This window comes from Sceloporus occidentalis, unplaced genomic scaffold, assembly GCF_023333645.1.
Source record: "Sceloporus occidentalis isolate IW3139 unplaced genomic scaffold, rSceOcc1.0.p SCAF_14, whole genome shotgun sequence".
NCBI lineage: Eukaryota > Metazoa > Chordata > Lepidosauria > Squamata > Phrynosomatidae > Sceloporus > Sceloporus occidentalis.
Window position 1 is genome coordinate 6,175,569 of NW_028316994.1, and position 27,930 is coordinate 6,203,498.

Sequence of the window (27,930 nt, forward strand, 5' to 3'; positions counted from 1 at the left end):
TTCAGAAGATGTTTGCCACTGCATCCCCCTGAGCCTGAGAGAGTGTAACTTGCTCAAGGTCACCCAATGGATTTCATCGCCAAACTGGGAATCGAACCCTGGCCTCAAAGAGTCGCAGTCCAAAACTCCTCCTAGAGATCCTGGTAGCCGATGGGATAACCACCATGTGCCTTGGGCTGCCAGGTCTCAAGACGTGGTCCTGAGTCTTCAGTTTTCATGAGTTATCTCCAGGTGAGAGATGAGGCTGCTGATCTCAGAGTGAATGATGTGCTGCTGCTGTGGGCACACTGTGTAGCACAACAGGACATGTTTTAAATAGCTGTCCCGCATTAGAATGGAGGGCTCAGGGTCTTCCAGGAAGATTTGAAGCAAAGACTTATTTTACTTGATTTTAAGGGGGATATACTCTGGGTTTGGCACTGAAGATGCCAAATATTGTCTGTACTGTTTGCACCACACTTGGGTTTTGGCCATGCATAGTCCAGAATCCCCCCCCCCCCCAAGAGGATGGGAAGAAAACATTTCTTTGGTCCATGCAGACAGGGCCTTAGCTACAATGCCATCTTCCAGAGTAGAATCCTGTTCTTTCCCAGCTCAAGCCTTATTGTAGTGTGTACTGCAGACATGGTACTGCAACCCAGTCCCAAAAGTTCATGCTTCTCCAGTCTTCCTGCATCCTTCTCCCAATGCCAATGCTGCTAAACAAAAAGAAAAAAACCTTCCAGCTAGACAGAGGATAGCAGGAAAATGAAAGGGCAAGGAAGAAGTAAAAAGACTTGATAAAAAGAGGTGTGTTTGTCAGACGTTTTCTTATATCATCCCTGTATATTAAATGTGTGATTTTCCGTATTGCAATTAGTTGCTCCAGTTAGAACGTAGGGTGGGATTTAAGAACTGTAAATAAATAAAATCAGATGAGATGTCTCCAAGATTCCCTGTGCTCCACTATTCTGCTTAGTTCCTGCAAATTCATACCTGTATCCTCCTTAATAGAGTCCATCCATCTAGCGTGCAGCCTTCCTCTCTTTCTACTTCCCTCCACCTTTCCTAGCATTATTGTTTTTTCCAGTGAGTCATGCATTCTCATGATGCGGCCAAAGTACGACAGCCTCAGTTTAGCTATCTTGGCTTCCAGGGAGATTTCTGGCTTGATCTGTTCTAGGATCCATTTGTTTGTCTTCTTGGCCATCCCTGGGATCCTCAGCACTCTTTTCCAGCACTACATCTCAAATGAATTGATTTTCTTCCTATCTTCTTCCTTAACTGTCTAGCTCTCACATCCATACATGATAACAGGGAGTACAATTGTTACTCACCCATAAATCCTGGGTCCCCAGGCTTAGGTCTAACCTAGCAGCGCATACTTTTTCCCCCTTGCAAGAGCCAAAGACAACCAGCAGGGGAAAGCCTGAAATCAGTATGCATTGGCCCCTTCTCTCAAAGCTCACAGAGGTAAAGATGCAGGATTGGCAGTAAAAAGTTTCAGGGCCTGAGACTTTCGCTACAGGGGGCCTGGACCGAGTCCCATGGGAAAAAGCAAGTTGCCCAGAGCTCCACTGCACGGCTGGGAATCACGCCAGCCCTGAAAAACAACCGCAGCAGGCACAGCCAAATCTCTTGCCAAAAAGTGCCAGTGTTCCTTGCGCCCAGCTTCCAGATCCATTGCTATTTCAGGCCACCTGTAGAATCTCTATCTTTCTATGAATCTAATCTAATAATCACTTAGCCTAATGGCATCTATTACCAGGTTACCTCTCTCATCGTACTGCAGTGCAGTCCACAAATTCTTGGCTGCCAGTATACAGCAAGTTTCCAGGAAAGAAAGAAACTGATGGTTAATGGGTACAAATAAGCTACCAGTCCCTGGCACATTGGGATAGAAACTCTGCCAGTCTCCCACATTAGATCACTTAAGAAGCCTCCCTGCAGTGATCAGTGTTGGATAGGGATGTGGGAGATCCCAGTTGTAATCTCCATTGAGCATGAAACTCTCTGAGTGACCTACCCTCTCTTTCTTGTCCGGAAACTTCTCACAGGCCTGTTGTGAGGATAAGATTGGGGACCTCATGCAAAAGCAAACTTCAGCAGCATCTCCTAGCTTGTCTTTTCTTCCTCATTAATAACGTTTGCTGTCTTGCCCATACTCTACAGGTCACTTGGCCACATGTGCCCCGATTCTCATCTGTGAAATGTTGGAGAGTACGGCCTTGACGTTTGCCTGGTGATGCCAACCCTTTGGTGCTGTTCTTGATTTATCTCACCCGCTTCAAGAGTCTCAGTATTCCTTACAGCAGATGGCTTTGTCTCGCTGTTATCTCTCCGCTTCAGTTGAGAGTGGAGGATGAGAGATAGCTGCTTGTTCTGCAGGCAAGATCTGAAATGAGGAAATCCCAGTTTATTCTTAGGGTCCAGCTACCGACTGGAGCAGCAGATCAATGACTGATTTTCCAATTTAAAAATCAAACAAACACATAACTGTAGCTGTCAGGAAAAGGGGCTGCTAACGTGACTGGGGAAATGGTGTGGAAGCTGGTTGTTCAGTCTGTGACCCACCCAACCTGGTAATAGCTGCCATTAGGCAAAGCGATTATTAGATTAGATTCAAAGAGACACAGAGATTCTACAGGTGACCTGCACTCACATACACACAAATACTTTCCAATATGAGGCCAGCACAACACAGTGTTTTGAGTGATGGATTACGATTCTGGAGACCAGGTTTTGAATCCCTGCTCAGCCATGGAAACCCATGGAATGACCTTGGGCAACTCACTCTCTCTTGGCCTCAGAAGAAGGCAAAGGCAACCCCCCTCTCAATAAATCTTGCCAAGAAGACCCCATGATAGGTTTGCTTTAGGATCACCATGAGTCACCAGAAATGACTCTCGAAGGCACACAACGACAACAGTCCTGCAACACCAATGGGTTGCCATAAGTCTTTAAGGCACACAACAAAAACAAACTTTCCAATACTAATGAGAACCAGCATGGTGATGCTTTTTAAATGTCCTAGTTTCTCTCTCCTCTTCCGACTTTCTCCCTTTGTCCCTGGCTTACTTCAGTTGGGGAACACTGAGTTCAAAGTACAAAAGTTATTGGTACTGAACTCAGCAGGAAGGAAAGGAGCAGGTGGAGTCTCCCTGTAGTCCCAAGCAAAAGCAATCTGTTGCAGCCTCTCCTAGCTGGTATGCCATTCCTGGATTCACACCTTTTGCCATTTTGACCAGACTCTGATGCTGCTTGGTCACACGTGTCCCAGTTTTCACCTGCAAAATCTGGAGGGTCTAAAACCCTCCGAAGGCCAGAAAGGAGGAGGTGAATACACTTTCTGAAGGAGCATGTGTCAAAGATTTGGGGCTATAAGGCCCACCATAGAAAAGAGAGCCAGAATGCTGTAGTGGTTTGAGCATTGAGTTGGAGTTAGAGGTGAAGGACTTCTGTGAATGTGGATAAACCACAAATAATAATAATAATAACTATTCCTTTTTACCTGAGAGAACACTTCCTAGGAATCTCCAGATCCTCCAGTGCAACTCTGTCAGCCGCAAATGTGGAGGCCCAACTCTCGTAAACACATTTATACTGTGCATATGATATTGTCATTTAAAGATATAATTTTAATCGTGTTAGTTGTTTATGTCACAGCCACAACCATTAGATTCAGCGATATATGGGAATTATGGTTTATGATGTAGCCTTGTGACAAACCAATTTTGTTTCTTCTCATCCATCGAGAATTAGATGCAAAATATTATTTTCAAAAGTCCCACTTTCAAACAGTTGAGAAGTATTTTTCACAGATTTCTTGAATGAAAATGAAAGACAAGGGAGGCGAACATTTACACTAATTACCTGGCATTTCAAACTCAATTAGTGTGTCAAAAGGAAGTTTGGCGGAGGTTTAAAGAACATTCCTCCGCTGGGAAAAAACCAGTATGAACGGTAGCTTTGCTTATGCTAAATACTCAAATCCTGGCTATTGAATTAAAACCCAAAAGGGCTCATAATTTGGTCTCTTTAGAAAGCTTTCAAAATATTCAAATACCAGATATTGACGAATATTCTTTACATCACTATTTATGAGTACCATTGGTACAAAAACATTACTAAGGATTCTGTAAGGTGTAGGATGGGAGGAGGTGACTGCAGAAGGGATGGCACCCTGAATCTTCACACCGGGTGACGCCAACCCTATTGATGCCGCTGTCGGAGGAGGTAGCATAAAGTCTATGGAAGCTCGTGTGACCAACTTCTCTCTTTCATTTCATAGTCTCAACGGTGTGCCAAGATCCCTTGGCATCATAAGGGCGAGGTGACACTTTCTGTTACAAGGTGACAATACTACTAGCAGAAAACATCGCAGACTTATAGCAACTCCTAAGGAAGGCTGAGGAAGAAAATGCAAAGGCAGGCTTACTGTGGAACAGAAAGAAAAGTAATGGCCACAGAGAACTTGCACACATTCAGCCTAGGAGTTGAGCATACAGGACGCATCCTGTGCAGAAACAGGATTTCAAATGGGATTTAAACCCCCCAAAAAACCCTAAGATGACATGCAAAAGCGCAATTGGTTTTCAGACACGTCGAGGTTAACGCAACATTAAACCGGCTAGAAAGTTGAGAATTTTGGGAATTTTCTGGAAGTCAAAAAGAGCTCTTGGCCCCACAACAAACTCCCACTCCCAGAATGCCATAGCCTTCAGCCAGATGAGAGTTAAAGCGGTGCCAAAGCGGGTTATTTCTCCAGTGTGGATGCAGCCACGTGTCTCCCCTTCTGCTTCATCAAATGCATCTGAGGAAGTAGACCGAAGTCTAGAGGAAAGCTGTGTCTTCCTTTCAGGGACTCTCAGGGAAAGGTCTCTCTAGGCCCTGCCTCAGGTCTTTGGAAGAAGGGGACCTTTGGGGGGGGCAGTCTCCCCCCAAAAAACTCTCAGGCTGTGCCTCTGGGGGGGTGGGGGTGTGTGGTCTGCGGGAGGGAAGGTGCTGCTGCTGCTGCCTCCCCTCCCCTCCCCGCCACTTGTTGCTCCTCTGGCTCCTCTCTGCCCCAAGAAGACCCTCCTCCTCCTCCTCCTCCTCGGCCTGAGTCCGGCCCCCGACCCAGCCTCGCTCGCTCCTTCCCCGGCGGCAGCAGCAGCAGCAGCACCATCATGTCCCGCTCCGAGGAGGTCCACCGCCTCACCGAGAACGTCTACCGGGTACGAGGGCCTCCCCTCCAGGCCTCTCGGCCTCTCCCATCCCCCTGCCTCCTCTCCATCCATCCACCTCTAGAGCCATGCCTTCTACATTCCTTTCTTTTCCTCCACTTTTCTTTTCTTTCTCATCCACCCCAAATTCCTACTCTGCTCTGCCCTCCAGACCTCCCTTCCTTCCTTCCTTCCAGACTTCAGTCCAATCTGCCCTTCTTCCTTATTCCTCCTCCTCCTCTTCTTCTTTTTCCTTCTTCCCCCATCCACCTTTGTTTTTGATCCATCCAACCAACCACCCCTCCATCCTTTCCTTCACATTCCCTTCTTTTCTTCTACTTTCTCTCTCCCCCAGCCCCAAATTTCTCCTCCTCCTCATTTTCCTTCTTCCCCCAACCATTTCTCCATCCATGTTTTCCACATTCCTTTCTTTTTCTTCATATGCTCTTTCCTTCTTTTTCTCTCCTCCCACTCCAAATTCCTCCTTCCCCTCTTTTTCTGTCTTCTTCCATCCACCTTTCCTCTCCATCCATCCACCTCTATATCCATGCCTTCTACATTCCTTTCTTTTCCTCCACTTTTCTTTTCTTTCTCTTCCACCCCAAATTCCTCCTCCTCTTCTTTTTCCTTCTTCCCCATCCACCTTTGCCTTCCACATTCCCTTGTTTTCTTCCATATCCACTTTTCCTCTTTCTCTCTCCCCCAAATTCCTCCTCCTCTTTCTCTTTCTTCTCATCTGCCTTTGCTTCTTCATCCCTCCATCCCTTCCACATTCCTTTCTTTTCTTCCAAATGTCCTTTCCTTCTTCCTCCCCTCCCCCAAACTCTTTCTCTCTCTCCTTCCTGGTATGTTTTCTTTACATCCTTCCTCTGCCTCAGCCCTACAATCCTCCATGGAGGAGGATGGACTCCCATCATTACAGTCCATTACTACCTGACTTGCTTTCTGGCTCTTCTTAATATTGTCCCTTGCCCCAGGATCTGTGGGGCTGGTTGGGTGGAGGAAGAGAGCCCCATAGCAAGGAGAAGGGAGAAGGAGGGAGTGTGGAAGGGAGGAGAGAGGAAGAGTGTGGGGAGAGACCCAGCTAGTCCTTGTCCCAGCCTTTGGATGGATGGATGGATGGATGGATGGATGGATGGATGGATGGGGGGAATCCAGACTGAATAGCAGGATGTAGAAAGTCTCCTCTTTTCGCTATTCATCACACACTCTTCATACTCCTGATCAGACATTGGAATTGTCTGGAAGAAAGAGACCTCTCCTCCTCCTCAATCTGACACATTCCATTGTTCTTAGGCTTTAAATGCCCCCGACAGGCCTGCAGAAAAGGGGGAGCCAGGGAAGGATTGGTGCCTGGTTTTATTTATTAGACACTCCATGGAGAGTTTGGGTGTGTGGCTGGGAAAAGTTCAGTTAAAGTGTCTTCCTTCCTTGGAAGGAGAGGACTGAAAGGTGGGGGGGGGGCAGATTCTGGTTTGGGTTTTCCTTGCTTTGAATGAAATCCAGGGTCTCTCACTTGTCAGCTTGGGTTCTGAGGCCGTTGGAAGCCTTTGGTGTGAATCCTGAACGTGTGTGTTTTCTTCCTCTCCCCTCCTTATGGAAATGAAGCAGATCCCTTGCCAAATTCTCCCTCTTTCTCTACAGTGTACTTGGCTGGGAGATGGAGAGGAAAACTTAACCCCTTTCTTTCCCAAAACGCCTGGAGAGGCCCATCCCCTGTAAACATCTTGACTCCAACTGGATGCAATGTTCTGTTCTTCTCCGGAGAGGAGAGGAAACACACATCAGACAGGGTTCCTGTGCGCCGTACTGTCTTCGCACGCGTCAAAGACACACATCTGACAGCTGTTAAAGCAGACATCAGGGTTTTGCTGTGGTTGGGAAAGGAGCAGTGGTATCACTAGAGTTGGCGTCACCCAGTAATTCGTGGTGGCAGCCCCCCATTGACCCCTCCCATATCATACTATACCAAATCCTTAGTAATATTTTTTGTACTAATGTTACTCATAAATCACAGTCCCTGTATATCACCGAATGTAATGGTAATACGTAAACAAGAAAAATTAAAATACCTTCTGTACACACAGCCTAAATGTATTTATATGTACATACTCACATATACTTGACTATAAGTCAATCTCATGTATAAGTCGAGGGCAGGTTTGGGGGCCAAAATGATGGGTTTTGATATGACCCGTGGATATGTCCAGAGTAAATCTTAGGCCTGTTACAGACAGCCAAAATAGAGCTGCTTCGAGTCACAGTGGAGGTATGGTGTTTCAATGATACATGTGTCCTAAGAGTCCAGACGTCACACCAAAGCCACACTCCAGCCTGGAGCATGGCTTTGGTGTGACTTCTGGACTCTTAGGACGCATGCATCATTGAAACACCATACCTCTACTGTGACTCGAAGCAGCTTTATTTTGGCTGTCTGTAACAGGCCTTAGTCTTTTTCAGCCAGATCGGGGCCACAGCAACTGCATGCCACGGCCCTGTTCTGGCCCTTCCAGGAGTTACAGAGGAGCTGCAAAAAGCAGCTCCTTTTTGCGACCTGGAATGGGTGTGATAGCCACGGTGGCATGGCTATACAGCACTCCTTCAGCACTGTATCGTGTGGACGCAGCGCCAGAGAAGTGCTGTGATGCCGCGCGTCATGTGGAGCAATGCACAGCAGCATACCACCCTGGGGGCAGAGCCAGGGCGTGTGTCATATGGATGCTACACCCCAACTCCGCTGCCAAGCTGACCTTTAAGGCTGGTCTGCACAGGGGCTCAGTCATGTAACAAAGGATCTAAAGGTTGAAGCAAGGGAACTAATGCCAAAGAACTTGCAAAATTGCAGGAGGCATAATTGTGTTCACCCTGAAGGATAGGTAGATGACAGGACAGAGGAAGGTTAGTGCTTCCAGGACAGATTACACTCTTGTGTTTCACCAGTGGATGGTTTCTATTTTTATGAGAGTTAAAGTACACTACTTACATAGGCCGATTCAGATTTTTTTGGTATCAATTTGTTGACTAAAATTTTTAGACTTCTACAGGAGTATATACAGTAGTTGCTTATGGTTAAAAGGAAGATCTGATAAGATGTGATCTTTAGAAGAAAAATTAAAAATAATACACACACACACACACACACACAGAGGACTTCTCCTTTCTCCTCCCACTTTCTCTTTGCCCCACTAGACCATCTCTTCAGTATTTTAAAGTACTTTGGGTAAAAGTGCCACAGCCTGTTTGGGGAGCAGTGGTGTCATCCCCATCTCAGGGTCTGCATCCCCCTAGTGACGCCCCTGGAAGGGCAGACTAGGGAGACCTGATCTCCCTTGAGTTTTGTAAAATCTTTAAAATTTTGAAACGTTCTGTAAAATCTGGGCTGTAAGGGTATCTTTGCCTGGGGAAACTGGCAACAAGATGAAAACTGCATTTTGTACTCATCAGGGTTTTCTTTTCCTCCTACCACTGCTACTGCCACCATGATTGTTAATTATGTTTTTATCCCAAGCTTCCTCCAAGAAGGAGGAATAGTACACAAGACATACAACAGTTCTATAATGTAGGATAGGCTGAACATAACTTTGGACATTGTTACCTGAAGCACCTCATTTGATTCTTGAGGCCATCCAGAGAGAGGACCTCCTGATGTTGCCGTGTGCTCCTGATCTGCAGTCTTTTGGAACAGTGCATTCAGTGTTTTGGCACCCAGATTATGGAATGTTTTTCTGTCTGAAATTTGACATGCTCCAACAGTTTTTAGTTCCGTTGTTGTTCATTGCTGCCAAACCAACTTCAGCTTATGGTGATGCTACAAATGTGAGACCTCCGAGTCACCCTGTTATCAGCAGCTCTGCTCAGGTCATGCAGATTCAGAGCTGTGGCTTCCTTGACTGAGTCTATCAAGGGGTTTTTCTCTTCCTACTGCCTTCTACCTTACCAAGCATCATTGCCTTTCTAATGATCTGTCAGAAGTATGAGTCTCAGTTTGATCATCTTGGCTTCTAGAGAGAGTTCAGACCTGTGTTGAAAACAGATCTATTTTGTACATGCCTTCTCTCATATTGGGAGAAAGGCAGGGTATCAATGAAATAAAAATAGCACATGGAGGCAAACAATTCCAAATCCTTCATTGTTGTTGTGTGTCTTCATATAGTTGGTGACTCATGGCAACCCCAAGGTGGGATTTTCATGGGATTTTCTTGGTACGATTTGTTCAGAGGGGTTGTGGCTTTGAATCCCAGGATTCCATAGGATGGAGGTATGGCCAATAAAGTGGTATGGAGCCGATATAACTCAGAAGTGGTGGGGTTGTGTGCTTTCAAGTCCTTTCTCACTTATGGGACACTTAAGGCAAACGTATAACGGGGTTGTTGTTGTTTTGGCAGAATTTGTTCAGTGCGGGTTTGCCTTTGCCTTCCTCCGAGTCAGAGAGAGTGTGACTTGCCCAAGGTCACCCAGTAGGTTTCCATGGCTGAGCAGGGATTTAAACCCTGCCCTCCCAGCATCCTAGTCCAACACCCAAACCACTGCACCACATTGGGTCTCTAACTCTATAGTGTAGACGCTCTTTGTTTCTCCCCTTCCTTCTTTATCTTTCCTCTTCCCAAAATACACATTCCCTCCTCTGTACATTCCCCATCTACACTCCTTCTACTTGTCTCTCTCTTAAGTAAACGATCTCTTCTTTTTTCTTCCTGAAAAAAGGCCTGTCTGCCAACTAGTCAGAGAGAATTGTAGAAGGATTAGGGGCAGTGGGAGAGGATCCAGTCCAAATGTGTGTCCTTTTATTTGATTCCTATGGTTTTCATTGGGGAAGTTGAGTGTAACCTCAAATTCTCTCTCTCTCTCTCTGTGAGATGTTAAAACGCTTAACTTTGGCTAGTTGGTGCCAGAAAAAACATTCAGATCATTTATTTATTTTTTCTTCTCCTTTGTAACCAGGCAATCCTGGACCAATTCAACCCCAGTCTAAGGAATTTTGTTACCATGGGAAAAAACTACCAGAAAGCACTCTCAGGTAATGGAATAACCTTTCAAACCAGCCGTTGACCTAGGACCAGGTCAAAGCTGGTATTTCTTAGAAGGTCTCTATGACATTTGTTTTGAGAGTTAGTTATTCAGTGCTCTGTCCTCCCCTTTCCCCATCTTTGTAGGAGTCACAGTGGCTGCCAAGGGTTATTTTGATGCCTTGGTGAAACTTGGTGAGTTGGCCAGCGACAGTCAAGGATCCAAGGAGTTGGGTAGGTTTCTTGATTTAATCTCTTGCCTCCGTAGAAGAATAGGGACATACACATGCCCTCCAACTATTTCAGTTTGGCAGGAACAGTCTGGATTAATCCTTTTGTCAGCTCACTTTTTCAGCTGTTTTTAATATGTCCCAATTTTTCTCTTTTCCTTCCATTTCCTCCCTTTGTCCTCAGCTTACTTGCTGCTAACTCAGTTTGAATTGTATAAGTACTTTGCACTCAAAACAGCAAGAAAGAGAGCAGAGGAGGGAGCAAATCTTGCCCTTCCCAGTAAGCTCAGACAAAAACAAACTGCTGCATACCTAGCTTGTGTGTTCTTCTTTATTAATACCTTTTCCCCTCTTGATCACACTCTGGTGTCCCACCTGTGTCCCAGTTTTCATCTGTGCAATGTTGGAGGGTATACAGTCAGCCCTTCTTATACATGGATTTTTTATGCACGGATTCAAGCATCCACAGTTTGAAAATATTCAAAAAAAGTATAAATTTCAAATATCAAACCTTGATTTTCCATTTTTTATAAGAGACACCATTTTGCTATGTCATTATATTTAATGGGACTTGACCATACACGGATTTGTTATACACGGGGGATTTTGGAACCAAACCCCAGCGTAAAATAAGGGTCCACTGTACTTACTTCTTATCACTGCATTTTTCACAGGAAAATTACAGTCCTCTAGAGGTTGCTGAACAACAATATCTGACAAGCCTCAAATTCTGTGCCCCAACTTTAGAAAATTTCTGCATGCACGTATGTATTTGCAGAAAGCAAGCCGACTTTATGGAGCTAGACGTAGAATAAGGCATGATACAGTGATTAAGAAATAGACTTGAATAGCCCAATCCTATGTATGCTTACTCAGGAGCAAGTGTCACTGAAATCCAGAGGATGGGAAGTAAGCATGCACATAACCGCCATTGAATGCATTTTAAAAGAGAGAGAGAGAGAGAGAGACCAGAGAATCTAAAATTCACATAACCACAAATGCACAACGTGTCTGACACAGATTCTGCCTGGAATCTCTGGAAATTGGTCAGTCATGCAGATACTGCTTGCATAGTAATACTCATATGACATGCTATTCCTGTTTACCCATCTCTTTTTCTTTCTCAGTTTATACAGCCAGCAGAATCAAGTTGTCAGATTGTTTTGGGGTTTTAACATTTCAGGTTCCAGGTGTGCGTTGTTAAATCCTTTCTCAAAAGGAAAAAAAAATCCTATTTGTGTATTGGGGGGGGGGAAGCATGCCAAGGAAAGTTAACCTTCTAACTTTGTGGTATTTTAGCACATTCAGGTTTAGTGGGTGATCATTCATATACATACTGGTAGCCTAAAATGGTAGAATCCAAGATAGTTTTATCACTTGATTATGATGACTGTATGATCTGTTTTAATCAGCAAAAAATATTTTTTGTACTACTGTTACTCATAAATCACAGTCCCTGTATATCACTGAACGTAGTATCACAAAATACTACCCTGTAATGAAAATAAGGTTCCTCAACTCTACTTTAGTTGGTTCAGCCATCAGTACTCAATTTAAAAGTAATGCCTGCGCCTCTAACAAGAGAGGGTTAATTGCCCATTGCGTATCCAAGGCAGAAGCTACACAGGTCTGAACTACACTGCAAAAATAATGCAGTTTGACACTCCTTGCTATGCTGTCCTGGAATTTGTAGTTTGTAGCACCAAAGATCTCTGGCGGAGGAGGTTAAATATCTCACAAAACTATAAATCCCAGAATTCCATAGCATCGAGTCATGACAGTTAAAGCTGTGTCAAACTGCATTAATTGTACACACAAAATCATGTATAGAGTGAAAGTCCTTCTTCCCTGTTTGAGTATTGCCAGAATGGTCATTCCAATTAAAGCTGGTTGGGATTCTTTGGACAACTCCAAGGGAAAAGAATTAATCCAAAAGAAGATTACCGTGGGACAGACAAAGTCAGAGGGTGGGGGACAAAAGATCTTTTCACAGACCAAGGAATGCTTGGGATGTATTAACCCTTCAGTCACCTTGTCCTACAGGTGACACATTGTTCCAGATGGCTGAGGTTCACCGGCAGATCCAAGTACAGCTGGAGGAGACGGTGAGTAACTGTATATGAAGGGTCAGTTAAACCTGATTTTAGATGTACCTGGATTAGACAAATGGGTCACTTTAGACCAATGAATTCCTTGTCCTCCTCCTTTCTGCCGCCCCAGATCAAATTTGCAAGTCCATCTTCCCTAGTATCTTGTTATGTCCTGTAGCCATTGTTGGGTTCCCCAAGCAATGGGAGCGAGGCTTTGGCACTGGTCTCCATTTCCCTGGTTCTCATATTCTCTCCTGCTTCTCTGTCACCTGGTCCCAGCTGAAGCTTTTTCACTCGGAGCTGTTATCCCAACTGGAACACAAACTGGAACTGGATATCAAGTATCTGATGGTGAGAGAATAATTCATCTGAACTCTTTTGCCATGTCAAGCTTGCCTGTCTGTTCCCATGAATGTTTGTCCATCTATCCTTCATGTTCTCATTCTCCTTGTGTAGGATTCTGCTCAAAGCTTAATTTTGGATCATCCAGAAGCTATCTTTGTAAAATGTAAAGTAATCATAAACTATCTGAGTGTATGTAGGGTGCCACAGAGAAAACTATACAGGGGGCCCTTGATATCTACTGGTTCCAGGACCTCTTGTGGATACCAAAATCCGTGGATGCTCAAGTCCCATTAAATACAATGGGGCAGTAAAATGGTGTCCCGTATGTAAAATGGTAAAATCAAAGTATGCTTTTTGGAAATACACACAAATACATACACACACACACATTTTTCAGACTACATGTGGATGGTCAAATCCATGGATGAGGAATCCATTTGCCCTGGAAATTGTTTTATTTGAAAGTTAAAAATTGGTTCCATATTTGTTTAATTTCCATTTCCATTCCTTTTAGCTGCTTTGGGAGATAGCAAACTTTACCCACAATGCATAATGCAGCCTCTTAGCAAGTGGAGGAGACAGAGACCTACTCTCCTCCAGAAAGCCCTTGCTCCACACACCTTCTTCCCACTTATTTTTTGTGATATAATAAGAGGAAGAAACTCTACATGAATACTAAATGAAGATATATAGCTGGGTGTGAAAAAAAAATAGAAAACCACAACCAGCTTCCCTCCAGGAGACAGGCTTGTGTTTTGATGAAGGCCAACCAAAGGTTCTGCAGGAACTCAGTTTATTTATTAATTACAGAATATTTCTTTGAGAAATGTTTTCCAGCCTTCTGTCTTGTCAACATACAATCTGTTCATCTCCTAGTTTGCAAAGTGAGATCCAAAAATTGACTGCAGTTAGGGGAGCAAGGCCTGTGTTTTTATGTGGAACAAGGCAAAAGGGATCCGTAGAGGAGAAGGGAAACTTTGGCTTTTCATGTTTTGGACTATAACTCCCACAATCCCTTACTATCCATGGCCATGTCACATTTCAGGGCTGCATCTATAGTGCAAAAATAATGAAAGAATAACTACCATGGCACAATGCTAATGGAATTCTGGAATTTGTAGCTTTGTGAGATATTTCATCTTCCCTATCAGAGAGTTCTAATGTCACAATAAACTACAAGTCCCAGAATTCCATAGCATTGTGCCATGGCAATTAAAGCAGTGTCAAACTGCATTATATCTGCATGCAGATGCAGCCTGGGAGTAGAAGCAGGATGACCAGATGTCATAGCCCTAAAAGGAGGACGAGGCACTGCAAAATGTAATACATTAAAACAAAATGTTGGACATTACAAAGTAAAGGCTGAAAACATTCATATAAATAGAAATTCATGCTTCTTAATAGTGCTCAGAATGGAGGACATTGTGGAATTCTGCATGGACAGAAGGCTGAAATGTAAGACATGTCTTAGAAAAGTAGGATATTTGGTCACTCGGAGAAGAAGCCCAAGACATCTAGGGGGCTAAAGGTTCCTTATACCTGCAGTAGAAGATCCCGTTCCTTCAAGATGAACTGGTCACCCTATGTGCCACTTCTTCCCCATCCAATTCCCCACATTGTAGGCCACCCTGAAGAAATACCAAGGTGAACACCGTGCCAAAGCAGAGTCCATTGAGAAATGTCAGGCTGAGCTGAAGAAACTGCGGAAGAAGTGCCAGAACAGCAAAAACCCACAGAAATACGGGGATCGTGAGGTGCAGGTAAGCTCGACTGTGAAGGATGCAAGAGCGAGGTCAGATCATCATCCTCCATGAGGGGAAGTGCTTAAGCAAACAATGGGAACATTGCACATCCCCCCAGGGAAGAGTGTCACATCCTGCCAGAAACCGGATGTGTGCAATTGCAGGACAGGCTCTCTGGGCCGGAGCGGGAACAACCAGACACTCTCTCTGCAAATCGGGTGAACTTGTTTATAAGATGTAGTGATCACAGGCAAAGTTGAATTGGACAAATGATATGCCCATCCCAGTGCCATCTTCACAGACTGAAAACAGCTCTGCAAACTTTGTTTGTTTGTTTGTTTGTTTTCTTGATCCTGAATGCCTGAGACTGATCTTTTCACTGTGCATGAAAACACACATCACAATGGAGCTGCATGTGCTTCTTTCGTATACCATTCCTTGCTAGGAGAGGAGCAATTCCCCATATTCTTCAGCTGCATCTTTCAAGTAGATGAAGGATGTGCAATTTGGATGTTGAATGCTTTCAAGTAATTTCTGACCATGATTTATAAAGACCCTCCTGGTGTTTTCTTGGTGGAGTCTGTTCAGAGGGCTTTTGCCTTTGCCTTCCTCAGAGGCTGAGAGAATGTGACTTGCCCAAGATTGCTCAGTGGGTTTCCATGACTGACCAGGGATTTAAACCTTGGTCTCTCAGTATCCCAGTCCAACTCTCAAACCACAAGTGGGCCCTTGGTATCCTCTGGTGTTTGGTTTCAGGACACACACACACACACCACAATGGATTCCAAAATCCATAGATTCTCAAGACCCATTATGTACAGTGGCATAGTAAAATGGTGTCCCTTATATAAAATTGCAAAATCAAGGTTTGCTTATTAGAATTTATATATTTTTTGAGTATTTTCAAGCTTGAATCGGTGGATAAAAAAATCTATTGATATGGAGGTCTGATTGTACACCAAACTGGCACTTAGGGCAACCTATAGCCTTCCAAATGCTGTTGAACTATGGCTCCCATCAACCCTAGCTGATAGAGCCGGTGGATGAAGGGAGCTGCAGTGCAGCAACATCTGGATGGCCACAAGTTGTCCACCTGTGTAGCAGATATTCACTTACTCAGTAGGTGTATAGAGAGAAAGGGAGCATGGTAGCTCTGTGGTACATCTCATGTTTGGCCACAAAAATTCCCAGGTCCAATCCCTACCATCTCCAAGTCAGTCTGCGAAAGACCCTTTCCTGAAACCCTGGAGAGCCACTGCCAATTAATGTAAGCAGTACTGAGTTAGGTGCAGTACATACCGTCCCCAAAAGGGTGGGCTGGAGGCATCCATTTTTCTTCCACAGGGACACCGCAGTAGCGCGGCGTCCCTCTGAGGTAAAAAGAACCCGGAAAAACTGGGATCTTTTTAAAGTGCCCAGCACATGTCACAAGTACAGCATTGGCGCACCGGTGACGTAAGCGACGTGCAATGACATCTGTCAGCTGCACGTTGCTTACATCACGATGGCAGCCACCTTGTGAATGGGAGGCCACCATGATGCCAGCACTCACATGTCCTAGGGTTCTGGAGCGTGTGGTTGCTGTGCGCTCCAGAACCCTAGAATTGGCCCCAGGCCACCACAAACCTCCAGTCTGTACTGGGCCTTAGATGGGCAAGGGTGTGACTCAGATCTAATATGTACTGCAGAAATAATGTAATGAAATACAATGAAATAATGAAAATATCCCATTTTCTCTCTCCCTCCTCCATTTCCCCCCTTTTTCCTCAGTTTACCTCAAACTGCAGACTGAGACTGCATCCACACTGGAGAAATAATCCAGGTTGACACCACTTTAACTGCCATGACTCAATGCTATGGAATTGTGGGATTTGTAGTTTTGTGAGATATTTAGCCTTCTCTATCGGAGAACTCTAGTGCCACAACAAACTACAAATCCCAGGATTACATAGCACTGAGCCATGGAAGGTAAAGTATTGCCTAATGCCATTATTTCTGCACTGCAGATTAGATGTCCATGTGGGACTACTTCATGTTTTCCTTATTAATACAGTGAGCATAACTGGTTATTTATATCAGCAGTGCATGCACCCCTCAGTACTGTTTTTGTGGCCCCTGGGCATTTGTACAAAATTTCCTTTATGAGGAGTATTTTTACCATACCTTTGAGCTCTCCTGGGCCATTTTAGGTATTTTTAGGTAAATTTTGGTATCCACAGGGGTTCTAGAAACAAACCCCACCAGGTACCAAGGACCTACTGTACTTTTAAAAACCTAAAAAGTACTGTAAATATGATGTGCCTTCCAGGTACTTCCAGTTGTTTTAAAACACCTTTCCTGACTCCAAAATGGTCTGGGGGCTCTAAAAACAGTGAAAATGCCCCCCATGCTCCCTAAAGGGGATTGGAAGGCATTTTAGGCCATTTAAAAATGTTTTTACATTTTTGTGGTGGAGAGTGGTGCAGTGGGGGAGATGCAAGCTTCCGAGGTCTCCTGGGGGACTAATGCAACTCCCTAGCTTCATACAATTGCCCACCCTAGTTTATATGATGTTGTCACCAAAATGAATATCCTGATGCTCTTTCTCTTATGTTGGGAGAGCTTGGAAAAATTATCCATTTCAATTACCACTCCCAGAATTTCCCAGCATTTCTGAGATGAGATGTTCTCTAATAGATGTATGTGCTTTGAGGTGTAATACCATATATACATGTAAACCCATGGGGTGATCTTGGGCAAGTCATACCCTCTCAGTGTCAGAGGATGGCAATGGCAAACCGCCCTCTAAAGAAACTTGCCACAAAAACTCTATGAAAGGTTTGTCTTAGGGTTGCCATAAGTCAAAAATGTTTCAGAGGTACACAGCAACAACAAAATGATTGTTGGCAGTCACCTCATGTAACTCTGCCACTTTGGGTCTGGTTGCACATGAATATTCACCACTTACTGAGCAGAGCATGAAGAGACAAGACCAAATCCAACATGAATCCTACCTAATTTAGGCTTGTGGAAATGAATGGGATGTAAATTAGTTATGACTCTAGGAAGGACAGACTTTGGAGCTGGTGCATGATTTGCATGTGCAAATAAGAGATCACAGCTGACTCATCCAGAGATAGTATATTTATGACAAACCTAACATCAGCTTTGTTACAGAGGGCCATTTGTACACTGGTTGGGAAATCTCAATAGTTGAATAATCACATGATGTGCATGAATAGGAGAACTTGGCTTTGTATTTTGCAGAAATATATCTTCCAGCACTTTGACCAAGTACAATGTATGTTTTCCCTCGATAGATGACAAATATAACAACCTCTCAACATATGCTGAATTTTAAGTTTTAAAAACAAATAATAATTGGGAAGGGATATTTGTATGACATTAAAAGTAAATTTGTATGACTCAAAAGAGGGGGAGAGAGGGTGTGTGAGTAGTGGTTTGAGTATTGGACTAGAAATCTGGGAGACCAGGTTTTGAATCCCTGCTTGGGCATGGGAACCCACCTTGGGCACTCTTAGCCTCAGAAAAAGGCAAGGACAGGACCCCTATGAACAAACTCTGCCAAGAAAATCCTGTGATAGGTTCATCTCATGGTTGCTGTTTGACAGAAATGGCTTGTAAGCACACCACAAACAACAAAAATACAGATCTGTGGCATGTCGGAGCAAAAATGTGTTAGAAAAAAAAAATGATTGGCAGAGGAAATTTCTCTGCATCTCCAGTGGAGCATGCTGGCTGCTGGGTCTGTGCAGGACCTAGACAAGTGTGATCAGATATTTTGCTGCCTCTGGCAAAGGAGCAAATGCCTCTCCCACACCTCAAGCCAAGATGCTTAGTACTTAAAACTAGTTAGGTTAATTTGGCACCTAGGGCAAAAACACCCCACTGCCTCCTTTACCTTTGTGTCACAGTAAAAATACAGCAATAATAAATTAAGGCAACAATTGGCTGGCTCTTCATGACCTCCAAAACTGGTTGCCCGAAGACGCTATTTCTCTCTGACTCATAGCAGGGTTGGGCCTCGGTCTGATGAAGCAACTAAGTACAACAGCTGGGTCAGTGCTTGCCAAATTCTGAAAATGAATAATATTTTGATGTTTATTTATGCTATGCTAAAATTACAGATCTGTGGTATGTGAGTGAAAGTAATATTGCAAGTGGAAGCTGCTCTAGTTCTTTAGTGGAAAACAGTAACCAGTGGGAATGACAAAACTGTCTAGATCAGAGCATGGAAATGCTCCTATTTTGGACCAAATCATCTGAAGATTTAGCCATGCCGGTGGACATGCTCACTTTGGGATTCTGGAAATTGTAGCCTATTTTCTTTATTTTCCAGGCTCTGGGATCATACCTCTTGCTCTTGGGAAGGTATTGTCTCATGCTGCATAAAGAAAATGAGATTTATTTTCTGATAAGAATGGTGACAGTTGCATTGCTCACCCCAGAACTGCTGTTCTCTCCCCATTCCTGTGTAAGACAAGGGTTGCTAGCTGCTCTTTATGGACACCGTCTGGGTGCTGGGATTGGGGTCACTAAGAAGTTTATGTCTTTAAAAGGTTTAACATTCTTTGGCCATTTGGTGCCTGGAGAGGTAATCTCTCCAGAGAGGGGGCCATCTACAATCACACAGAGGGAAATGCACGCACAGACTGACCCATGTACAGACTTCTTTATGCATACCATAAATGCACACCTAAATGGATATCCTGTTTGTGCAAAGGCATTCGCACATGCCAGGTGTTCATATGCACCATATACCAGAGCTTGTCTTGCATATGTTCCTTGACATGTCTTTTTGTATATAGGAACGACTTGAAGGCACACAACCACCACCACTATCTTAACTCCACATTCACAACTGCACCTTGAAAAACACAGTGGAAAAGTTTTTAAAAGTACAGTGGACCTTTGGTACTTGGTGGGGTTTGCTTCCAGAACCCCCGTAGATACTAAAATTTATGAATGCTCAAGTCCCATTAAATACAATGGCATATTGAAATAGTGTCTCTTATATAAAATGGCAAAATCCAGGTTTGCTCTTGGCATCCACTAGGGTTTGCTTCCAGAACCTCCATGGATACCAAAATTTATGGATGCTAAACTCCTATTAAATACTGCAGCATAGTAAAATAGTGTCTATTACATAAAATGGCAAAATCCAGGTTTGTTTTTTGGGATTCATATATTTTAAAAAATATTTTCAAGCCATGCATGTTTGAATCCATGGATACAGAATCCGTGGGTACAGAGGGCCAACTGTAGTACCCCCAGGTCTAGAAAAAGCTTGCAAATCTTTTTGCAAGAGAAGATGGCATCCTGTTTTTTGGAACACTACACAGATGTGCGCGTCCAACTCCTTTGCATCCAAGTGCGACACCAAACACAAATGACACATGCGCATTGCTTGAGATGTTGTCCCTCCTTGGCTTCTTCACTCTTGCTCACTTTGGTTCGATGCCCTGTCTCCCCTGTTTAGTATCCCCCCACCCATCCAAACCTCCTGCTACCCCCATCCTGTGAATCCCAGCAGCAAGTGAAATTGGCATTTGGCTCTAGGAAGGCCCCTTTTGTCAACCTTGTTGCCGAGGTAACCATTACTTCAGGATCAAGGCCTGCGCAGGCTAGAGGCCGCAAGGAGGGAGTTAGAAAGGAAAGGGGTGTAGAGATAACCCTTCATCTCCTGGATCCTATGAGGTTGCCCCCTGCCCCTTCCAGCAGTCCTTCTTGGTGGGGATAGAAAAGAAAATGTGTTCCACGTCTATTAAAATACAGATTAGTTGCTCTTCACAGTGCTTTGTTTTCACGTTTGGCATGATTCAAGGGTGCAAAAGGATTGAGCATCTTGTTTGCTCCTTGCTTCAGGACTTCAGGGCTTTTGCCTATGGAAAATATCTTGCAAACCTTAATCCACCTCAGTGATTCAAAGATATAGCCGTGTTAGTCTGTAGAACCAGTATATAAAGAGATCTTGTAGCATGTTTGAGACTAGGAAAGGTCATGCGGCCCGTCTTAAGTCTACTTCCACAGATGCACTTGCATCTGGTTGCATCTGAGGAAGTAGACAAATTTACGAAAGCTCATGCTGCCAATTTCTTTCTTTAGTTAGTCTCAAAGGTACTAGCAGATCTCTACACATCAGTCATCGTGAGTGTGGAGTTAAGATAGTAGTCACTGTTGTGTGCCTTCAAATCATTTCTGATTTATGGTGACCCTAAAGCAAAGGTAGGGCTTTTCTGGGGCTGAGAGTGAATGACTCGCACAATGTCACCCAGTGGGTTTCCATTGCAGAGCGGAGAATCGAATCCTCATCTCCAGAGTTGTAGTCAACTGCTCAAACCACTACATCACACTGGCTGTCGGTGGCTGTTTGTTGGTTGTTGTTGTTGTTGTGTGCCTTCAAGTCATTTCTGACTTACGACAACCCTAAGGTGAACGTATCACAGTTTTCTAGGGCTGAGAGTATATGACTTACCTAAGGTCATCCAGTGGGTTTCCATGGAAGAGCAGGGAATCGAATTGTCATCTCCAGACTCATAGTCCAATACTCAAACCACTATACCTTGGTGGTTGTTTCTTGTTGTGTGTCTTCAAATCGTTTCCAACTTATGGTGAGCCTAAGTGAATCTTTCATGGGGTTTTCTTGGCAAGATTTGTTCAGAGGAGGTTTGTCATTGCCTTCCCCTGAGGCTGAGAGAGTGTGATTTGCCTAAGGTTACCCAGAGAGTTTCAAGGCTGAGCTGGGAATTGAACCCTGGTCTCCAGAGTCATAGTCCAATGTTCAAACTACTACACCAAGCTAGCTCTCAGTGGTTATTACTCCACACTAATTAATCCAGAACAATATGGCAAATGATTCTAAAAATATTATCCAGGAGTAATGCGGGCTTCTTCAAATCCTTATAGCACAAAACCTTCAAATGGTTTTGATGGAGAAACTGCTTTATAGTTTTGGCCCTAAATCTGTGCAAAGGTGATTGTATTTTAATGCCAATCCAGATGTTTGTGAGAATAATATGTCTGAGCCACTCAATCAATTAAGTGTCCAGCAGGCATTCGACCAGTAACCTGGAGGAGATGACATTCGGTAAATGTGCAAAACTGAATTTAAAACAACAGGACATTTTAGCTCATCCCATATGTAGACTTTCAAGGAGATGAAAAGAAAAATTCCCAAACTAGAAAGTTACTGTACTGCTCTTCATTTCATTTAGAATCAATGTACAAGCCATTAAATGACAGCTGAAACATAACGATAAAAGAACAGTTAAAAGTATTTACATCTTAAACCATAACCAAATTTTAAAAAGCCTGTGTGAACAAACATGTTTCAACCTGGTGATGGAAAAATTGCAGTGTGGGTGGCAGACAAGCTTTGGGGAAGGGAGGGCATTCCATAGTCATGACTGGTTTTAATGGGTCTTTTCTAAGGATGACAAAGTCTGGAACCAACCTAATGTGCATTGCTCAGCAATGAAGCTGACAAAGCATGGGCACATAAATTTAATCTCTCTTTGAGTCCATAAGGACTAGGAACTTGCTTTTAAAACTCAATCATAGACAAATGCTGATGAGGACTACTCATCATATATTCAACTGGCTCCTGTGACTGTGGGTGGTGAATCTGTCTTGGATTCTAATCCCAATTTTAAAGGGGTTTTCCAAGGTGCTGGTTTTAACATTTCTGTAGGATTTAGCACCTTGGGTAGATCCTTTAAAATTTAGATTCACAGTCCCATTGCCATGAAAGCACTGGCAGCCACTGTCCTCAAGCAAGCCTATCACTTTTATTTTCTCCTTGCAGGAACCCAGTGAAGTAGTTTATACTGACAGATAGTGATTTTCTCTAGGTTTTCCAGACAGTTTCGCCACTGATTTAAAATGAGGAATCCCTGGCTTAGCCCTTTCCTCTACTGATACACACACACAGACACACGCACACACACTTTTGGAAACTTCAGGGGCCATATTTGAATTCAAGCTGCCCTTTGCCCACTCTGTGCTACTTAAATGTCAATGGCTCTTTTTACATTTGTTGTTGTTGTTGCTGCTCTGTGTCTTCAAGTCATTTCCAACTTATGGCGATCCTAAAGCAAACCAAACCTATCATGGGGTTTTCTTGGCCAGATTTGTTCAGATGGGAATTTGCCTTTGCCTTCCTCTGAGGCTGAGAGAGTGTGACTTGCCCAAGTTCACCCAGTGGGTTTTTATGGCCAAGTGCAGATTTGAACCCTGGAGCCTTGGCACATTATTAAACAAACCTGGCAGGCAAACAATATAATGATAATAATATTTATTACTTATACCCCGCTCTTTTTTTCTTCCTCCGCATGACTGTTCATTCTCTTACGGTTGTAAACTGTGGGAGAGGGTTGTAAAAGTATTGTAAAAGTGTCCCATTTGCCAAGCAGAAATAATCTGGCAAAATGATGCTTTTACAACGCTTTTACGAGAGTCATGCTGAGGGAGGAAAAAAACACAGGCATCTTGTAGTTTGCCTGCCAGGTTTGTTTAATAATGGAATAAGGCTGCTGGTCTCATGGAGATATGGTCCAGGGATTACCTGTTGTGATGACACATTGGGCTTAGTGATGATACATTGAGCATCAACCACAGTTAGGCAGAGTATGCCTTTTAAGTAAACAACATACATTAATAAAAATGAATACACCCACACACCATTTCTTTACAAGACAGTGCTGTCATCCTGAGATTCCTCTCCCTTATCTAAAGACTGGAGAAGGGAATTCAGGACTTGAGAGTCAGGGCCAGGCCTTGAGTTCTGTCAATGCTACTTGGAATCTATATTGGGGAAAAGGCAGGATATTCCAGACAGTGATGTAGATGGGTTTCAGCTGAGAACATGCCCCCTTCTGTTTCCTGTGATGATTTTGGATGTTTTTTCTCCTTGTGCCTTAAAGTATGTGGAGATCATGAGCACCAAACAAAGTGATCTGGATCGGTATGTGGCTGAAGGCTACAAGGCAGCTCTAACAGAAGAGAGGCGCCGATATTCCTTCCTGGTGGATCGTCAATGTGCTGTTTCCAAACACTTCAGCAACTATCACAGTAAGGTGAGTGGCATCCATCCCACAGAAGAAAGCAACCCTCCACATTTTTCCACCCAATATATGCATTAGAATGAAATTCCCCTTGTTATATTTACTAATTTGTTTGAGGACATTTATACACCTCCTTTCCTCCACAGAGCTCAAGGCAACTAGTGACAAAATATAGGAGGATAACATTAAAAGCATCCTTGCAATTTGGAACAAAAGCCACTAAACACTAACACACAAGAAGAGGCGCAGAAGATAACATTACAACAGCAGCCAAAACATTTCCGATATTTTTCTTTAAAATATTCAACATTCAGAGCTTGACAAAGATTACTTTTTTAGACTAGAGGTCCCAGGGTGCCCCAGCCAACTTTTAGGTCAAAATGTACACATTAAATGCTATCCTTGAAAGGAAGGTCTTCACCAGCTTTCAGAAAGTCTTTGAGGAAGTGAGATTATCCTCCTGCCCTTTGACTGGTAAGGGATACATTCTGTGATTTTTCAGTTACACCATACAAGTGCAGAATTTTATATGACTGCAGAATTAATCATTTTGAGCCACATTTGTGTTCTGGGTACAACCGATGACCACAGAGGCCCAGGTTCAAATCCACACTTTGCCATGAAACTCATTGTTGGATTAGTCAAGATTTCTTAACCTATCCTATTTCACATTGCTGTTTTGGAGATACAATTGGGAAAAAGAGAAACATCTAAAATTAAGGAGAGGACAACCATGTTGTACTAGGAAAAAAAAGTAGAGTATAAAGGGGATAAGGAGTAGATCTATGATTAATAATGCTTAACTAGATGTACTAAACTAGAAAATGCTAAACTAGATGTACACCTGAATAGACTGTTGTTGCTGCTGTTGTTGTGTGCCTTCAAATAATTTCTGACATAGGGCGACCTTAAGATGAACTTATCATGGGATTTTCTGGGGCTGAGAGGATGCGACTTACCCAAGGTCACCCAGTGGGTTTCCATGGCTAAGTGGGGAATCGAACCCTGATCTCCAAAGCGTTGTAGTCCAGTGCTTATACCACTACACCACACTGGCTGTCAATAGAGGCCTTTCCATCAAATGTACCATTTTAAAAAATTACAGATAACGTGAACTATGGGTGCTAATTAATACTGAGATGGGAACAGGTTTGGAGGAGAGATTTAATCTTTTCCTCTAGTACTGTAGTCCTAAGGGAAAACTTTCCCTTGAACTCATTGGTTGCTTTCTAGTAAAGTCCTCCTTTGGCAGCATTGGGAGTTTTCTCCCAAAAGCATGAAGTAGCTTTACAGGGAGGATTTTCCTTAGGAGCAGAACATAAGAGAAAAGAGTTAAATTCTCCCTCCACATCTCATATGATTCCCGTAACTATCAACTTCATTGATGCAATTTACATTTTTTTAAAAAAAAAAAATCTGTGTGTTAAAGCAAAAATATTCTTTACTTCTAGTTTGGTCTAGGTTTTTACGTCTTAACAGGTATCAACACTGGCTTGTCATAACGTAGCCAAGTCAAGGTGAAATCTTGAAATCAAGGATGGAGAACAGCCTCTGCAGAAGTTCCTACAACTTTGCTAATAGACCCAGGTTATCGTACAGTCAGACCTCTGTATCCACAGATTCTGCATCCTTGAATTCAATCATCAACATATATATTTTTTCAAATTCTAAAAAGCAAACTTTTTGGGGGGCTATTTTATATAAAGGATACCATTTTAATATACCGTTGTATATAATGGGGCTTGAACATCCAGGAATTTTGGTATCCACAAGGGGGTCTGGAATCAAGCCCCAGCAGATACCAAGAGCCCTCTGTATTTAAACACATGCCAGTTTTACTTTTCAACATTGCCAAGCTTAAGTGAGAGCAGGTGGAAGCTGGTTAGCCCAAAGAAATAACAACAATCACTCATTCCTTTCCTCCCCTGCAGGTGCGGGAATTGCTGGCCACCAAGTTGCCCATCTGGCAAACATCGTGCACCCAACCCACTCGCTTACCAGAGCGGGCCTTGGCCTTGGTCAAGCTCACAGCCAATAACCTCTCCAGTGGGGCGCCTGTCCCAGGCACTGACCACCTCCCTGGCTCCAAGATCCTGGAAGAGCTGTCAGAGCTGGGAGCAAATCATGTGAGTGTCTGGCTTGGGAGGGCCAGTGAATTGGCCACTCGCCCCCTCCTTGCTTCATCCTTCATTGTCAACTTTGGCAGGGAGGGGGGATCTAATTTTGGTAAACGGATGGTACAGCAAAATAGCAACTCTTAATCTGCCAGTATGACACTCTGCCAACTATGACAGGAGGTTCTACGGGAAGAAGTTGAAAGAGTGGGATGGTTTTGGGCTAATGTGAGAAATGTTAGGTTTTGGGACTACAACACCCACAATTCCATGGGACATCTGAGTATATAATCCTCAAAAGGTAATGTTTCTAGATTCTTGATATCCAAATGGTCTCTCACTTGTTTCTTGCTGTCTCTCTTTCCTTACCCTCTTGCCAAATTTGTATAGCGTGCTTCAGTCCAGGAGGTGACCCCACTGCCAAATGGTGATTCACACCGTGGGCGCGGATCTCGGGACTTGGGCCATACGCCAGCTGGCGAACCCTTCACCATCACCTCTGGTCTTCCACCCACACAAACTACTCAAACCCCTCCACAAATGAAGACTGCAGACAGTTATGCCTGCACCCTGCCAATGCCACGCAAGATGTCAATGGAGACCCGTCTTGCAACATTGGGTGAGTCTCCCATGCTGATTCCTACCAGTAATGCATCCCAGGGTCTCCATTCCTGTTTATTTTGCACCTGTTAAAATGGAACTGAATGGGACAGTTCCTTTCCTTAATTGTTCTGGGATTCTGGCATCTGGTTGGTCTTGTTCTCATTAAATTCTAGTCAGAAATTCAGACTTTGGAATGCTGGAAAAGAACAGATTCTTTGTGCTGTTCCTGTTCTTTTAAAAAAAACAACAGCTGAGTTACGCAGTTTCACCGTTTCATCCTTTTGGAACTAATGAAGCTAGATGAAAAGATGCAGGATTTACAAAGAAGAGTAATGTTGTTTGAGAGTGTGATGTAAGAAAAGCCAGAATGGAGTAAACAGTATGTGGAGGCACCAAACTGTATTTTGCAGGAAAAAACCAAAGACGAACAGCAGTTTTAAAAACCAGGGAGTTCATTTTTCATGGGGAAAGCATATTTCTTTGGAATCCAACTGCAAAATGGCTTCCATGCCACCAAATTCTACTCTGGATCTTGTACTAGAAATATGGACTCACACAATGTATGGAAGAATCAAGAATCTTAAGACAGATTCCAAATACAAGCCTAGGGTTTTGTTTTCTTTTGTTTTTACAAAAATACAAAACCTAAATTGCATTCATACAACACAAGTATGCATCTTAGAGTCTCTTTTGTCCCCAGTAGAAAGCAAAATGTTCTATACCAGGGGGTCACCTCTATTCCCTTTCCTGTCCACTGACTGTCCCATCCCTGCTTCTACCCCTACAGTGGAGAACAAAACCCTGCCCCGCATCAGTCCTCTCTCGGTCCTACCTTCCCGTTCTGAGCGCCGGAGGGTCCAGGCAATATTCTCACATGCGGCAGGCGAAAACAGCACCCTGCTCAACTTCCAAGAGGGAGATGTTATCATTTTGTTGGTGACTGAGGCACGAGATGGCTGGCATTATGGGGAAAACGAGACAACCAAAATGTGAGTGAGATCCTCACCACTACTGTTTCTGGCTTAAACAAGTCTGTCAGAAGAGTTCCCTTTTTGGGCTACATTTCCCAGAACCCCATAGCCAGTGACAATGCTGGCTAGGGGGCTATGGGTGTTGTGGTTTTAAAAGAAGTGATTTTTCTATCTAAAATTGTGTTGCCTTTGGGGATTTATTCTTATCTGTGGGTCTACCTTTGGTGTACCTCAGTTCCATTGTGACTTCTCCCCAAGGGAGAGAGACCAGTAAGTTTGAAGGACATCTATGGATCAACTGTAGCCTAGCTGGTTTGCCTGCAGAAGGTCCAAGGTTCCATCCCAGGCTAGAGATATGAAGGCCCAGGGGTGAAAACACAACAATTTGGAAAAAGCCTTTTTGCCACCAAAAAAAATAATAATGGAAAATTGGAAGTTGAAAAAAAAAAAATAGGTTATGGAATATTTTATTTTGGAGCGATGAAAAAAATGTCTGAAATAACGTGGCCATATATTTATGTCCCCTAAATTATTTCTAATAACTGTGTAGATTTATACGTAAGAAAATGTTCACTCTCTGGTCA

The 27,930-nt window shown here is 43.5% G+C and overlaps 1 protein-coding gene across 2 annotated transcripts in view; it reads left to right on the top strand.

The window, feature by feature from the left end:
- The first annotated feature begins 5,118 nt into the window (after positions 1 to 5,118).
- Positions 5,119 to 27,930, top strand: part of LOC149303679 (BAR/IMD domain-containing adapter protein 2-like) — a 32,915-nt gene continuing 10,103 nt past the window's right edge. Inside the window, exons 1-10 of one of the 2 annotated variants that reach the window (XM_089479771.1) lie at positions 5,119 to 5,195; positions 10,125 to 10,200; positions 10,337 to 10,423; positions 12,463 to 12,524; positions 12,789 to 12,860; positions 14,477 to 14,614; positions 23,518 to 23,670; positions 25,590 to 25,784; positions 26,163 to 26,391; positions 27,163 to 27,364. In XM_089479771.1, coding sequence (XP_089335897.1) covers positions 5,148 to 5,195; positions 10,125 to 10,200; positions 10,337 to 10,423; positions 12,463 to 12,524; positions 12,789 to 12,860; positions 14,477 to 14,614; positions 23,518 to 23,670; positions 25,590 to 25,784; positions 26,163 to 26,391; positions 27,163 to 27,364 — 1,262 coding nt within the window. In that variant the 5' untranslated portion in view covers positions 5,119 to 5,147. Of the gene's footprint in view, positions 5,196 to 10,124; positions 10,201 to 10,336; positions 10,424 to 11,105; positions 11,184 to 12,462; positions 12,525 to 12,788; positions 12,861 to 14,476; positions 14,615 to 23,517; positions 23,671 to 25,589; positions 25,785 to 26,162; positions 26,392 to 27,162; positions 27,365 to 27,930 lie in introns of those variants that run through there. The other variant, XM_089479772.1, reaches the window with a different exon arrangement.